We start from the raw sequence: 15,536 nt of genomic DNA, 5'->3' as shown, positions 1-15,536 counted from the left end.
CGGGAAGCAAAATAGTGCATTTACATGGCTACATCCAGCTAGCCAAGCCTTTCTGGTGTAACAGTTGCAAGAAAATCCTCTGGTGGAGGTTTTACCTTTTTCACTCGCTTTTTAGTTGATTTTAATATCTGGCTGATCCGGTCCAGTTTCTTTAATCTGTAATTTTTCACTTAAACTTCTCATCTCGAACGGATTTACACGGAGGAGCGTACAGAGTTGTTTGCAGTGTCAGCATCCATCATTGTCATTTCCATAACTCATAGACCGATCAGACTTTAACCACCGAGACTAACCGAATTTCCCCGAAGGACGATTCTGAAATCGCCGGATCACAGCACCACCGTGCAGCCCCCTTGTTTTCTTACTGCAATAAAAAAAAAACATTAAAATATGCAAGAAGCACAAACAGCTTATAGAAACGTGATCTTTTTACGGATAATTTCAGCAAAACCAATAAAGAAAATTGCTCAACATAAACTGGAATAATTAAAACCCACCTGGAGAGAGTGGATTTATAAATTCAGTGAAGCCTGCAGACGTTTGAAAAGTGTCAAAGTAAGAGTGCAACTGATGACTGCACCAACAGCTGCCCAGAGAATAAAGTTCTTTAACTCTCAGACGACACTGCCATTCTCAGCTCGCTGCACAGGGACAAAGATCCAGCACCATATCTAACTGAGGTGCAGACTTTTGTCCAGTGGTGTGATGACAACCATCTAATAATTAACGTCATTTAAACACAGGAAATAGTAGTGGACCCGAGGTCAGCTGGTGATCATACCCCAGAGCTTAAACATGACAAAGAAATCAATCAAGTAAGCTCTTACAGGTATCTCTGCATCCACCTAGATAACCTGTTTAGCTGGGAACCTCACGTGGACAGACTGTGTTCTCCGTTACAGCAAAGACAGACAGATTGGGAGTGTTTGGGGTGGACCAGAAGATAATGTTCTTGTTTTATCAGGCTGCGTTAGAGAGCATTATTAGGTACGGGATGTCGGCGTGGTACGGTGGTCTGTCTGTTGAATCGAAATCTAGGTTGGCTCACCGGGTACGGCCTGCCATGAAGGTTGTGGGGAGGACTGAAAACCCCTCCCTGCAGTTAATATACGAGCGGTCTGTTCTCAGGCGAGCCGGTCTGTCTGACCCGTCTCACATCCTTCACTCGGAATATGAACTTTAACCATCCGGCAGACGATACAGAGCCCCCAGATGCAAACTCAACCGTTTTAAAAATGTGTTTGTGCACACGTCGATCAAAATTCTAAATGCTTCCTGAGGTTATATGGCTTGTGGATTGTGCAATAGCATCAAGGTGTTCCTATATATCTTTATTCCTATATTCTATTTTCTTTCCCTCTTACTTCATTCTTTCCTTTCTATGTTTCCCTGCAATATGGGTTACATGCAATACATGTTTGTGGTCTTTCCCTGGCATGTACTCTTGTCTACATGTGGATTGTGTTGGTTTCTATTGTCTTTAATTTACTGATCCTACTGTATTGGGAGCGAAGTGTGTGCAGCATTGGAGTCCAAGACACATTTCCTGAAGGGGGCAATAAATAGCACTGTATGGTATTAAAAAAAAAGAGGCAATGGGACACAAAAAGGATGAAACAAACTTGATCATTTGGCTGGACTTCCTGTTTCAACACTTTTTTTTAATGTTTTTACAGTAAAAGTTTAAATAAGAAACCAAATATTTAACAGTAACTTACAACAAGCACCTTCAAAAATATTAACCGCAAGCAAAATAACTTATAACGCTTTATCAAACTAAATATTTAACATAATCTTAACTTAACGTACGAGTAGAAAAAGCAGCTCTGAAGTGAAGCTTATGTTTTTTATGCTACAGCTCAGATATGTTGAGAACAAAAGAGCCTTGAACCTTGAAGGAAAAACAGAGCAAACCACACGCGTTCAGCCGATTCCCCCGAGAGAATAAATATTTCAACAGCAACAGCAGCATTGACGTTCAGCAGCATTGATGCTACAGCTAATGTAAAGTAACAGTAGAGTACAGAGCAGGCAAAGCATCCCCCGCGCTGGCGTGTGCACGAGGCGCAGAGTAGATTACATTATTTGGTTCACCAGAGGGGGCGCTGTGGAGCGAGGCAGCGGGACGGATGGAGAAATCCACCTCAGAGTAGTCGAGTTTATCCGGGTCGTCTTCAGTCTGGAAGAAAACGAAGAGGTGAAAGTTTATCAGTCACCGTCTGTTTTTGTCGTAAATGAACTTGAAGCCTGAATTTTAGCTTTAAAGAAACTTAAATCCGCCCTGAGAGGTCCCGTTTTTCTAACATAAGCTTTTTTAAGATAACCTGGTGGAACACCATGGGACCTTTTAACACTGATGTAAAGCCGGGTACAGGCTTTAATCAGCAAATCCATTTGTTAAAATTGATGAGTATCTGTGTCTCAGGTTAGCACCTTAATCCCCCTCTCTCTGTTCACACATATACCCCTTTCCCATCAAAAAATTAGCGTGTTGACGCAGGTTTTTCAGACCCAGGAAGACCTGCTTATAGATTGTCTCCGTTCCCACTGCCAGTGAAGTATCCTTCTGTCGGTCTCTTTTCTGCTGCGTCACCGTCAGACATCACAAATGCGCCAGAACAGGGTTAGTAAACAGTAAGATGTTAGGTGATTAGGTCTTTATTGTATCTATTAATCATTCAGTCTGTTTATCAAACTTGGCGCAGACAAATTTGGAACGATGTTCCATCGCTGTGTTCCCATCAATGCCGATCGGAGCTGAGGCCCGAATTACCCGGGTCTACTGCAGAGTCATTTGACCCGGGTCTGAACTCTGATTATGACATTTCCCACTGAGCAAAAAAGCCGTGTGTCAGAGGACTTCCTCCTCAAATCAACAGAAGTTTGTAGCTTTATCACAAACTGGCCTGGTTCCTGTTTCTTAGATCAGTCACAGATTTACATCTTCTCTTGATGGGTTTTCTTTTTCTTACTAAGCAGATGATTATTTCATTTCTAAGCAGAGTTTGGAGGACAGTTTTCTCTTTTTTCTGCCAGTGTGAAACAAGTTATCTTGCCATAGTTTTTCCTTACTGTGTTCTGAAAACCTGCTGCAGTGCCGCGGCTGTAGTCGTCTGTAGGTTTGTTAAATTTGGCGCAAGTGTAAACTGTAGAGATGCCTTCAGCAGGAGATCTGCTCTGACTCTTCCCCTCCTTGATCTCGTCGTACACGCGGTTAGCCTGCAGGAGGAGACAAACACGGGTTCTGTTTCAACATGTGTTCTCGTTCACAAACATTAATAATCAATGTTCGAGAGTTACTCAGACTCACCTCTTGGATATTAGCATACTCTGTTTCATCTGGAGGTCCTGAAACAAAAACATTCAGAGGATCAGGTCCACTCAATCGGACACATAACAAAAACTTACAACAACCTGGTGATGTTGTGAGTCACAAAATAAGATAGCATCTGGTGCTAGAGTAGCAGCGAGGGCAGGTTTATTTCTCTGCCAGTTCCTGTTACGGAGGGATCTTAACATGTCTGTTTAGTTTTTCGTTCATGACACTGTTGCTTCCTGGTTTGTACATGACTTACTGGTACTCTGCATGTGCAGCTCTCCACAGAGATAAGGAGGAAGTGAGATGTCTCACTCCTAGGATATTTCCATCATTGGTTATTAATAAAACAGCACATTCAAGGTATTGGTTAAGACTTTCACAAAATAGTTGTGGCTGTTGCATGATGACGTATGTGATATAAATATACAGCTCCACAGCAAAAATATGTTTTTCTCTGGTTCCATTATTTATAGATTTGTGTAAAATTAACTTTTGTTTTATCGTAAACAACAACCTCTCCTACTTCCAAATAATATTCTCATTTAGGTCTTTTTTTGCAGAAAATGACGACTGGTTAAAAAAACCAAAAGATGCAAAAAAGGTTTTTCAGAGCTCGAATGATGCAAAGAAAACGTGTTCATGTTTAAACAACAGGAGCCGAGTGCATCAGGTAGGCGTCCCATCTCTTACGTCCGACTTAGCCACGACCGACTTCTTAATTGGAATTTACACGAGTGCACTTTCACGTCTTCACTCTCGAACTTCTCTCATCATGGATAACAAAACAAAAGCAAAGAATAAAGAAACATAAATAATCAAGCATTGTCCGATGTACATTTATCATGTCTCCCTCTGGCACAAAACCTGAGCTCAATCAGCACCTGCATGGCGGGGACAGCGCCGCGTTTCTGTCTGACACATGCTGCAGCTGAGGGGAGAGCTCTTTGACTCATTCAAACAGGAACAAAACCTTTCGATCAACTTACTGTCCGATCAACGATGACTCGCTCTCATTTTAACGCCCTTTTATTTATCCTGTAGAACAACAAGATGCGCTTCCTTTGTGTTTTTCTTTAAGGTTTTGTTTTCCCGTTCGTTTTACCGTGGATTTAAGTCGGACTTTCTAAACGTACGCCTGCTCCATCCCAGGCATAAAAGATACACCCAGGTGCAACACAAACGGGGCTTAAGTCATGCTGGTGCACAGGGCGCAAGTTAAAGTCCGTTGGACGCAAGGTTACGACCAGGCGTACGCCCAGCATCTCTGCATGCTCTCCTCCAGTCTGTCACAGAGCTGCTGGGTGACGTTCGGCCGCTCTTTGTTCGATGGCTTGTGACCGTCCGTCTTCCTCCTGATCACATTCAGGAGGCTTTCAATGGTTCAGATCTGGACTGGGCTGACCGTGACATGAAGAAAGAGATGCTGATTTAAGGAACATTTGGAGTGCTCTCTGAATATCTTCCGGAGCTGTATTTGATTTTCTATTTGTAGACTAGACTAAACCACATCTATGTGCATGTGTGTGTGGGGCATACACAGAGATATAGTTTACATATCAGAATCAGAAACACTGCATTGACCTCAAGGAGTTTTTTTTTTGTCTAATTGTAGTTGCTCTCTTTCTTAAGAGACGTGCACTCACCGGCCACTTCATTAGGTACACCTGAAAGATCTAATGGTGGGGCTGCACTGAGCTGCATTATATTCAGAGGTGTTTCTAATACTCTGGCCCCCTCGTGTCTGTAAATAGGACAAAACATTAGAGACACATCTCAATATCATTTCGTTCAGTACAACACCACCTTCAACTACGGCCTCAGTGATAAACATCACTGAATTTACACACTTTCGACTCTCAACAAAAACTTCATGAAAGCAGAATCCATGGCAGCGCACGTTGCCTGGAAACCAGACGGGCCATTAAATCTAATAAGTAAAAAAGCCGACCTGCAGCATGTGTTTGTGTTTCTTACAGTGTTTACATATTTTAAGATAAGATAAAGTCAGAAAGGCGTTAATCTTAATCATTTGCGAATATTTAATTGTTGACACTTACTGATAAACGTATTTGCGGTTCCCGTCACCGTCCATGCTCGCATTGTTTACATTTCTTATTATTTTTTGGTCAAACTTTACTGAACACTACTTCAATGTTCGAACATTTGTTTACATTTAGTGCAGGGCTGGACAATCACGTTTGAATACGTCACCAAGTTCGCGATGAACCCTGGGTAAGTCCCTCAGGAAAGTCTGCAGATATGCGGACTCACGGAAAGTCCGTCATTTGGCGTTGTGAAGTCCGCATCATTGCCCTCACACACTCTGTGATCTGACAGTGCGACAGCACTAAGCACTCACACACTTACCGGGAACGCGCCTCAAAGTCCGTGAGTCCGTGAGTGTGGAGATTGGGATTGGGCCAACGAAGGCCAAGAGGAAGAACGTCGCTACTCCCCGTCCTTGTCTGGCGTCAAGTCAGACATGACACTCTATTCACCCTACTCCAAAGACTCCAAAGACAGACTGAAGCTACCCATGATGCACCACTTTCAGGTAAAGAACTATCCTATCTCCTCCGTCTCAGGGTCTGATTCACAAAGCAAATTGCACTGATGATATTTAAGCTCAAAGATCGGTGCAGTTTCACAGGTTTTGTGGCCACAAGTGAATCCCCCCCTTTATTTTAAGTCTTAGTTTGATGCAAAGCTTTTGTTATTCGCTGGAATGAAGCGCATTGAAGTGAAAACGGAGCTCTTGATTTCATTTTGGGTCAAATTTGATTTGATTTTGCTTCTAGAAGACGCACCTTATTCGGGTAAAGAACCTGATTTTAAGTCTTAGTTTGCTACAAAATTTGCACGAGCTTGAATGCAGCACAGAATGGAATTGAAAGTGTCGATCCATAAAGTCAATTACTAAATAATCCTGATCTCAATATTGACCCAAATAATCGTGATTATCATTTTGGCCGTAATCGAGCCGCCCTGTTAGTTCGTATTTCTGGTGAGAAATTGTACATTCAAGATGTTCTCTTCCACTGTGTTGTGTGTGCGTTTTCCTGTAGCCTCACCTTTAGGTTTCCTGTCCCTCTTCCTGCAGAATATCAGCAGACTCACTGATAATACGATGATCATGAGGCCCAGGATGAGACCCAGATACAGCAGAGGACGTGTGGTGGGTTCTGCAAGAGGACAACTTTGTTTAACCGCCCTGGTTTGTTATAAATCAGTTAACTGACCTAAAAGTAGCGACAACTTCAGATTTAAAATCCTTAAATCAAAACCTGATAACAAACATTTTAAATAACACAAAAGCATGCACATTCATGTCCTTGTATACATATGATACAATCATGTAAATATACAAACTACCATTATATTTTTAATCATGTAGCGGTACCTGCAGCTGGTGTCTGCAGCTGAGGTGTCTGCAGTCGAGGTGTCTGCAGCTGGGGTGTCTTGGTGTTCTCGGGGGAGGCTGATGAAGGTGTGGAGCTTCCTGTGGAGGCTGATGGGGTGGCTGTTGAAAAAGGAGGGAAAGTCCATTTTAGGTTTAGTGGTGGTTGGAGCTGTAAAAAGAAAACGAAACAATCAGAACCTGACTGTACTGACACAAAGTCCTGTAGTCGTCTGGTTACATTAAACTAAAATAACACAGTGTCTCTGAGGACAGTCAACGCGACAGAATTCGGATCAAACAGATAAATGCAGTTGGAGTTGATATTTTACAGACAACTGGTTTAATTGGTTCACAGTGATGAAATATGCAGATCTGAACATAATGAGTTGTTTAAAATATCAGCAGCGTTCAATAAAGAGTAAAAACTCACCGTCTTTAACGCTGAGCTCAAACGTCTCGCTTGAATCTGGAGACCAATTTCTGCCCAAATGACAGCTGTACCGCCCAGAGTCAGACTTTCTCAGATCTCTGATGCTCACATAGATAACTGAAGAAATAGTTCCTCCATCATATTCAATGCTGTATCTGCCACGCCGAGCGCTGACACCAGATGTTTCAACAAGAATGTTTCGATCTTTACAGTCATCCCTGCAGAAGATCTTCCTGCTTCCATAGAAAGAGAAGGAGCATCCCACTTTGATGTTTCCTCCTTCAGTTCCTGTACGGACACCGATATCTGTGTCCAAGGCTGCGTTTCCTTCCCTCAGTGCTGTTGAAAGACAAACAATCATTGTCACCAACTTCCTTAAAGATGCTGCACTCTGGTCTTATTGACAGCTCAACCACAGCCTAACAATTCGTTTACATTTTGATGTTCTCAACAAAGATTCAGAGCATCAACATTTTTATTCGACCATTTTTTCAGTTGAATTAAACTTTAATTATCCGTCAGAAAAGAGCAGCAGCTTTACATCAATATATTATAGGCAATAACACTTATTTTGTCTGCTCCTTTGTCTGTTTCTGAGGTGAGAATGACGTGTTTTACTTCCTCTTTGCATGTCGAATGAGGTTAAGGGTGCATTTCTCAGCGTAACCACAGCTCCCAGTTTGTCTACAGGCCTGCCAGCAGCAGTTTTCTGCAGCAGGGTCTCGTCTGGAGCTCGTTAAAGATTTAAGTATTTGTTTTCTCTCTGGTGTTTTAGAAAGTTACAGAGTTGTTCAGACAATTTGAAATGAACAAAACGGGAGGCATCGAGGAACCGTGTTGAATTCTTTGGGTTATAACTTTAACTTTTTGATGAGCTCATTTTATTTTATTTCTGGGGTTGTGAAGCTACAGCAGCCTCAACTACTGTCTGACTGAATCAAGAAATCACAGCAACTACAGGACTACAAAACAAGAAGTGCAATTGTTGAATGCAGATTGTCGAATTAAACCCAAATCATGTCTACATTTTGAGAAGATAACGAGTACTTACACTTTAAGGAAGAACAAAATAAATGTGCAATTATATAATCCTCTAAAGAGAGAGAGAGATATAAAAGAGTTCTCACCGAGGAAGATGCAGATCAAAGCATGACGAACGTCCATGTTTGAGTCTCTGATGTTTAACGTCTGTCTTCCTCTTTCACTTGAAACCAGCAACTTCTCTCTTCCTCTTCCGAAAATCATCGTCTGAAGTCTCCTCCCCTATCGTCAGGTTTTGTTTCAGCCACAGAATCAAGTTTATGTATGTTCACGTACAATTCAAGTGATCAATCCCGAGGTAACACTGCACCACTGTAACCTCAGATGATCATAACTCGTCTCCCCAGGGCTGCAAGGGCTCAGAGCAAACAGGCTTAACTGGCCTCATTAGTGTGGCCGATGGCAGCAGGGCATGCCCTGGGGGTATACTCAGGCTCTCTTTAGGTAAGCTGGCTCATCAAAGGCTCAAGCACCAGTTAGAGAGAACGAGAATCATGATGGTGGTTGTGAACTTTCTGTTAACCCAGGCTTTCTGCTTCAGGCTCTGAGCGCGCTCACAGAAAAAGGGGCGTTTTACTCGCCATCTGACGCTTCATCCGCACTAAAACAAACAAACTAAGATCATCTGCGTTTTAGCTGCAATTACATTTACATAGAACTCCAGCTGAGGATCTATATTACCCGCGGAGAACGTCGTCAGGACACTAGTAATCAAAGGGCGGCGCTTTACAGACGATTTAAAGCCCAAACATAATGTGGTCCTGACCAGGTTAGCTCTGTAGGGTCAGTTACCATGGTGATCGAGCCAGGTTAAAAGAGAGCCAGCTTCGTGACACAGAAAACAGACCAAAGACTCAACAGACCCGGCTCACCCTCTAATCTCACTTTGTGGTACACCCCTCAGGTCTGGCATATCAGTCACCAGCACGTTGTTCTGTTTTCAAGATCAGCACAAAGTTCCGTTATCACGAGAGAACCAGCTTTGATGTATCGGGATGAGATAAATGAAGTCGAGAAAACAACCAGAAATGCCTCGTTATCAGAGTGAATAAAATGCATGTCCGCTTAGGGCTTCCGTAGTTAAAGCTGACAACCCAGGTGGAGAAATCCACGTCGGTGAATTTACTCCACTTCTTCTAATAGTAATAATAATAATAATACATTTTATTTGTATTGCACTTTATATTTGAGCAATCTCAAAGTGCTACAGAGAAGAAAAATAAAACAAGACAATTTTAATGTGTTAAAATGAGAGCCTATAAAAGGCACCTAGCAAAAAGCTTTCTTAAAAAGATAAGTTTTTAGGTCCCGTTTAAAAACATCTGCAGTCTGTGGGGCCCTCAGGTGGTCGGGGAGGGTGTTCCACAGCCTTGGAGCTGCAGAGGAAAAGGCCCGATCACCCATAGTGCGGAGCTTGGTTCTGGGGACTTGGAGGGTGTTCCTGGTTGCAGAACGGCGGGTGCATGAGGAGGTCTGGAGGGTGAGGAGTTCTTTCAGGTATTGGGGGGCATGTCTGTGAATGCACTGATGAGTGAGGAGGGAGACCTTGTACTCAATTCTGAGTGGGACAGGGAGCCAGTGAAGGGATTTTAGAAAGGGGGTGATGTGGTCATATTTGCGGACCTTTAACAGGATCCTTGCAGCGCTGTTTTGTATGTATTGGAGCCTCTGGATGCTCTTTCCAGAGATGCCGGTCAGAAGTGCATTACAGTAGTCGAGCCTGGAGGAGACAAAGGCGTGAACGAGCTTCTCTGCATCTGCCAGGGTGAGTATTGGACGGAGTTTGGCGATGTTCCTGAGGTGGTAGAATGATGTTTTACAGAGGTGTTTGATGTGGATGTCAAAAGTGAGTTGGGGGTCCATTTTAACACCCAGGTTGGTGACAGATGTGGAAAGGGGGATGCTTTGGCCGGAGAAGGTGATACTGGTGATGGTGGAAGAGCGGAGCTGATGTGGTGTGCCAAGTAGGATGGCTTCTGTTTTGGACCTGTTCAGCTGAAGAAAGTTGAGCTTCATCCACGCCTCTATCTCCTCCAGGCAGGTGGTGAGTGTGGATGTTGACAGGGGAGAAGGAGAAGTGGGGGTTATCCGTAGGTAGAGCTGTGTATCATCAGCATAGCAATGGTAAGAAACCCCATGCCTGCTGATGAGATTGCCCAGGGGGAGCAGATAGAGGGTGAAGAGGGTGGGGCCCAGCACCGAGACCTGAGGGACACCGCAGGTGACATTTTGGGTGTGTGATCTTGCTTTGCCCAGGGCGACGTATTCGGTTCTGTCGGTCAGATATGAGGTGAACCAGTTTTGTACATTGTCAGAGAGTCCAATGGTGTATTTCAGACGGTGAAGGAGGATGTTGTGATCAACTGTGTCAAAAGCAGCTGTTAGGTCCAGGAGGATGAGTAGAGATGGGGAACCGGTGTCTGCTGCCATCAGGAGGTCATTGGTGACCCTGACCAAGGCTGCTTCTGTGCTATGGCCAGGGCGGAAAAAAGAGGCAATGGGACACAAAAAGGATGAAACAAACTTGATCATTTGGCTGGACTTCCTGTTTCAACACTTTTTTTTAATGTTTTTACAATAAAAGTTTAAATAAGAAACCAAATATTTAACACCAACTTACAACAAGAGCCTTCAAAAATATTAACCGTAAGCAAAATAACTTATAACGTTTTATCAAACTAAATAATTAACATCATCTTAACTTAACGTACCAATAGAAAAAGCAGCTCGTGTTTTTTATGCTACAGCTCAGATATGTTGAGAACAAAAGAGCCTTGAACCTTGAAGGAAAAACAGAGCAAACCACACGCGTTCAGCCGATTCCCCCGAGAGAATAAATATTTCAACAGCAACAGCAGCATTGACGTTCAGCAGCATTGATGCTACAGCTAATGTAAAGTAACAGTAGAGTACAGAGCAGGCGAAGCATCCTCCGAGCTGGCGTGTGCACGAGGCGCAGAGTAGATTACATTATTTGGTTCACCAGAGGGGGCGCTGTGGAGCGAGGCAGCGGGACGGATGGAGAAATCCACCTCAGAGTAGTCGAGTTTATCCGGGTTGTCTTCAGTCTGGAAGAAAACGAAGAGGTGAAAGTTTATCAGTCACCGTCTGTTTTTGTCGTAAATGAACTTGAAGCCTGAATTTTAGCTTTAAAGATAATTAAATTAGCCCTGAGAGGTCCCGTTTTTCTAACATAAGCTTTTAAACTATGATAACCTACATCCTGTGTAACTCTGCTCAGACATTGTCCTGAAATAAAATAAATTGAAATGAGGATTTAGGCTGAAACAAAACTAAAGTCAACCAGCAACATGCAGGTCAGAGGACATCGTGATCCTCAATTTGCTAGCATTTGTTAGCATGCAATTTAAATCCCAGCAATGTAGTGTGTCTGTGACGTCACCCACAAGATTGATGCCTGGAGTTCTGATATGTCAGAGTATATTAATTTATTGCAGATTTGTTATATTTGGTGACCAGAATGTAACAATAAATAGTATAGAAACAGAAAGCACTGACTTTATTTTTAACTGTTGAACTGTTGCTGACGTTTTATTTAAAATAAAAATATCAGCAGATCTATGGTTAGCTTTTTTAAAACCTTTTTCTTAACTTGCTCCGTTAGTTTGTGGACTGAAGCCTCGAGTTTGCATTGTGGCCGTCAAGAAACCAAGAAAATGTGCGTCTATTCTGAGGAGATAACTAGTGCTTGTGATCGGTGAATCACAGACTCTAGGCCCCCTGTTACAAACATATACGGTATGAGGCTTACTGACAACAAATACAAGAATTTAAAAGAATGATATCATCTTGCAAAGACAGTAAGAGATGAATAAAGCACTCACCGAGGAGGAAAAAGAAGCAGATCAAAGTGCGACAAACTTTCATGTTTGAGTCTGTGATGGTTTGACGCTGCCCCACGTCCTTCTTCTCTTGAAACCAACAACTTCTCTCTTTATCTCAACGATGAGCTCCTCCTCCAAACAGCAGGGCCTAAGCCCCTCCCCTTTTCATCAAGTTTTGTTTAGCCCAGAAATTGAATCAAGTTTACGTAATGCCAAAAATGTGTCTGCAGTCTAAACTTCAAATACTGATCACCCTGATTCAGCGGTTTGTGGTCTAACGCCTGGATGTATGAACTCTATGTGTTGATAGGGTCATTTTTATATCATACACGTGTAAGACTCAAAAAAACATCAGCAGTTTGTTGTCAGGCTACATGTACTCTATGTGTTGATAGGGTCACAGAACGGCCTGGTTCCGGTTTCTTAGAGAGGAAGTCATCCAGAAAGCCAAGTAAGCCTCTTTTAAAAACACTTTTTCATAAACAACCACATTTCCTCAATCTTATTGCCGTCATGCCAACGAAAAAACATATAACCTCTGCTGTACAATGAAGTCAAAACACTCTTTTCTGATCACAAAGCTTAAACCCATCACAGTTTTTATTAACATTGTTCCGAGATATAAATGGCTAATGCGAACTTATATCACCCCAGTAAAATTGAATAAAATCTGTCCTAATATTCCACATAATAATAATAATAATAATAATACATTTTATTTATAGAGCGCTTTTCAGGACTCAAAGACGCTGTACAATACCCAAAATCAATACCAAAAAAGAACATAGACAAATGTACATACTTCAAACAAGTCAAAACAAAGCAACAGTACAATCACAGATCAAAAGTTAACTTAAAAAGTTGAGTTTTCAACAGGGATTTGAAATTTGATGGGTCTGTGCAGGGTTGAATGTGACTGGGGAGTGAGTTCCAGAGGGTGGGGGCGGCTATGGAGAAGGCTCTGTCCCCCCAGGTTCGGTGCTTGGTTCTGTGAGGTGGGGACAGGAGGTTGGCATGTAAGGAACGTAGGTTACGGGAAGGAGTGTGATGGTGGAGGAGGTCAGTGAGGTAGGAAGGGGCCTGGTGGTGGAGGGCTTTGTGGGTGAGGAGGAGAATTTTGAACTGTATGCGGTAGGGGACGGGGAGCCAATGAAGATGTTGGAGGACGGGGGTGATGTGGTCGCGGGAGCGAGTGCAGGTGAGGAGGCGTGCAGCAGAGTTCTGAATATATTGTAGTTTACGGAGGAATTTGGATGATGTGCCGTAAAGGATGCTGTTACAATAGTCTAAACGGGAAGTGATGAATGCATGGATGAGCGTTTCTGCAGCAGAGAAAGAGAGGAATGGACGGAGGCGGGCTATGTTTCTGAGGTGGAAGAAGGCCGTTTTAGTGATCTGGGTGACATGGTGTTGAAAAGAAAGGTTGCTGTCAAAAATGATACCAAGGTTACGGATGTGAGGTGCAGGGGATAGGATTGTGTTATTGAAAGTGAGACTGAAATTCGGGACGGGATTTGTGAGGGACTTGGGGCCGATGATTATGAGGTCGGATTTGTTGTAGTTTAATGATAAGAAATTGTTGTGCATCCATGTTTTTATTTCAGAGAGGCAGTTAATGATAGTGGAGTGTGTTTCTGTGGTTATGGATTTAGTTGAAATGTATAGCTGGATGTCATCAGCGTAACAGTGAAAGTGAAGGCCATGTTGACGGATGATGTTACCAAGGGGGAGTAAGTAGATGATGAACAGGAGGGGACCAAGCACCGAGCCCTGGGGGACGCCTTGGGCAAGAGGAGAGATGTTAGAGCTGCAGTTGTTGATATGAATGAATTGTTGACGGTCAGTGAGGTATGATCTTAGCCAGGAGAGTGCAGTTCCAGTGATTTGGACAGTATGTTCTAGGCGGGAGAGAAGAGTTGTGTGGTTTATTGTGTCAAATATTAAGATATTTGTTGTAAGCGTTTAGAGGAAAAAGGAACACTGTTCCATTGTGTTTGGGAATGCTCAAAAGTACAATCATTTTGGCAGAATGTGATGCGGGCCATTTCCCAGATGGTGGGTAAGAATGTTCCCCTGCAAGCCAAACTCTGTATCCTGGGTATATACCCTGAAAATTTGGTCGTCAATTCTAAACAATCAGTATTAATTGATTTTGGGCTTCTACAAGCTAGAAGACTGATCGCTCTTTTCTGGAAAAATATATAATTGCCCTCTGTAAAGTTATGGTTGAGGGAGATTGCAACATATCTTGCATTGGAAAGACTTGCATATATTGTTAGAGGGAAAAGAAAACAGTTTGTTAAAGTAGGGAAACCTTTTTTGGAATTGTTGTTATAACTTGAGGTCTTCAAGTTACCACTGCTGCTGCTTTTTCAGTTGTTATTACTGTTTTATTTTTATTATTATTATTTTTATTTTATTTTTATTTCTTCTTTCGATCTTTTGATACTTTTGTTGTATAGTACATTTATACATTATTGCTATTGCTGTGGTCATTGTTATTTGTAGGTTTTTCTTTTATGTAAACTTAATAAAATATTGTTTCAAAAAAAAACAACAACTTTGTTCCGAGAACTCGCTGCAATGGAAAGAATAAAGAGCAGGTGTTTCCACAGGAAGAGATCAGCTCCGCCTGTCCTACTCTCTGACGTCCTCGTTCACTCTGTTCATCTGCAGAAGAACAACAGAGGTTTGGTTTGGATTGAAATCAGCTAACATTTATGAAGTTCAATATCCCAAATTAACTCACCTCTGTCATATTAACGTACTCTAGTTCTTCATGAGGGTCTGAAAAACATGTAGATCAGAAGATTAGACGACTCGTCGCAGCCATTTTGCTGACCTGAAGTAGATTAGGATTTGGTGCAACTTCTGGGATTGAGTTATGTTTCCACCCGGACCAGAACGCTGTGTAACGTGTGAGTATGGTAAGTTTTAGATGGTCAGTTGCGACAATGTTACAGTTTCATTGAGATGACGCTTTTGCCCAAAGCGACGTACATCTGAGAGTTAACACAACGCAAGCAACAATCGAGACAGGAGGGAACGAAGTCAGTAAGAGCCAACAAACAGCTTCAAGTGTGATCGGAGGCAAAGCACAGGGCGTATAGAAGTTTCTTCTTAAAGGTGAAAGGGACTCTGTGGACCTAATGGAGTTTGGTAGCTTGTTCCACCACCGGGGGACGACTGAGGAGAAGAGTCTAGTTAGCGACTGAGGGTCCTGTTGTGATTGGAGCACCAGGCGCCTCTCATTGGCAGAGTGGAGTGTAGACCTGGATGAGGGCGTTCAGGTAGGCAGGAGCCGTTTCTCTTGCTGTTTTGTAAGCGAGCAACAGGGTTTGAATTTGATGTGACGTGTGCCGTTTTGGGTCGGTTGCCTTTGTTACTTGTGTGCTTCCTCACCTTTGGGTTCACTGGCCCTCCTCCTGCAGAAAACCAGCACAGCTGCTGATGAAACGATGAAGATGATGATCACAACCAGTCGAACATACAGCAGAGCAC

General features: G+C 42.8%; 1 protein-coding gene and 1 long non-coding RNA gene across 2 annotated transcripts; both read right to left on the bottom strand.

Annotated features, from left to right (window-relative positions):
- Positions 1–1,717: 1,717 nt before the first annotated feature.
- LOC138589555 (uncharacterized) lies at positions 1,718–9,043 on the bottom strand. Its single transcript, XM_069659904.1, has 7 exons — positions 8,277–9,043; positions 7,150–7,488; positions 6,720–6,839; positions 6,391–6,501; positions 3,311–3,348; positions 3,073–3,219; positions 1,718–2,179 (listed from the first exon to the last, which is right to left on the bottom strand). The coding sequence occupies exons 1-7, from the start codon at positions 8,392–8,394 to the stop codon at positions 2,000–2,002; spliced, it is 1,053 nt and encodes a 350-aa protein (XP_069516005.1). The 5' UTR covers positions 8,395–9,043; the 3' UTR covers positions 1,718–1,999.
- A 4,661-nt stretch (positions 9,044–13,704) lies between these two features.
- Positions 13,705–15,536, bottom strand: LOC138590306 (uncharacterized). The gene is made up of 3 exons (XR_011307949.1): positions 15,438–15,536; positions 14,785–14,822; positions 13,705–14,705 (listed from the first exon to the last, which is right to left on the bottom strand). It is a non-coding gene; the product is annotated as an uncharacterized lncRNA (long non-coding RNA).

This window comes from Semicossyphus pulcher, unplaced genomic scaffold (genome assembly GCF_022749685.1).
Source record: "Semicossyphus pulcher isolate SPU_LCO1_2020_fin unplaced genomic scaffold, fSemPul1.0.p SCAF_13, whole genome shotgun sequence".
Taxonomy (NCBI): domain Eukaryota; kingdom Metazoa; phylum Chordata; class Actinopteri; order Labriformes; family Labridae; genus Semicossyphus; species Semicossyphus pulcher.
Note: the sequence above shows the minus strand (reverse complement) of the source record. Positions and strands in the feature narration are given on the sequence as shown.

Bases quoted from the DNA above. Each gene is read 5' to 3' on its own strand.
- LOC138589555 (XM_069659904.1), bottom strand. From the start codon at position 8,394: ATGATTTTCGGAAGAGGAAGAGAGAAGTTGCTGGTTTCAAGTGAAAGA. The intron at 6,502-6,719 runs GTACCGCTACAT...GTCCTCTTGCAG, and splicing joins GCTGCAGACACCAGCTGCAG to AACCCACCACACGTCCTCTG. The intron at 3,220-3,310 runs GTGAGTCTGAGT...CTCCTCCTGCAG, and splicing joins AGTATGCTAATATCCAAGAG to GCTAACCGCGTGTACGACGA.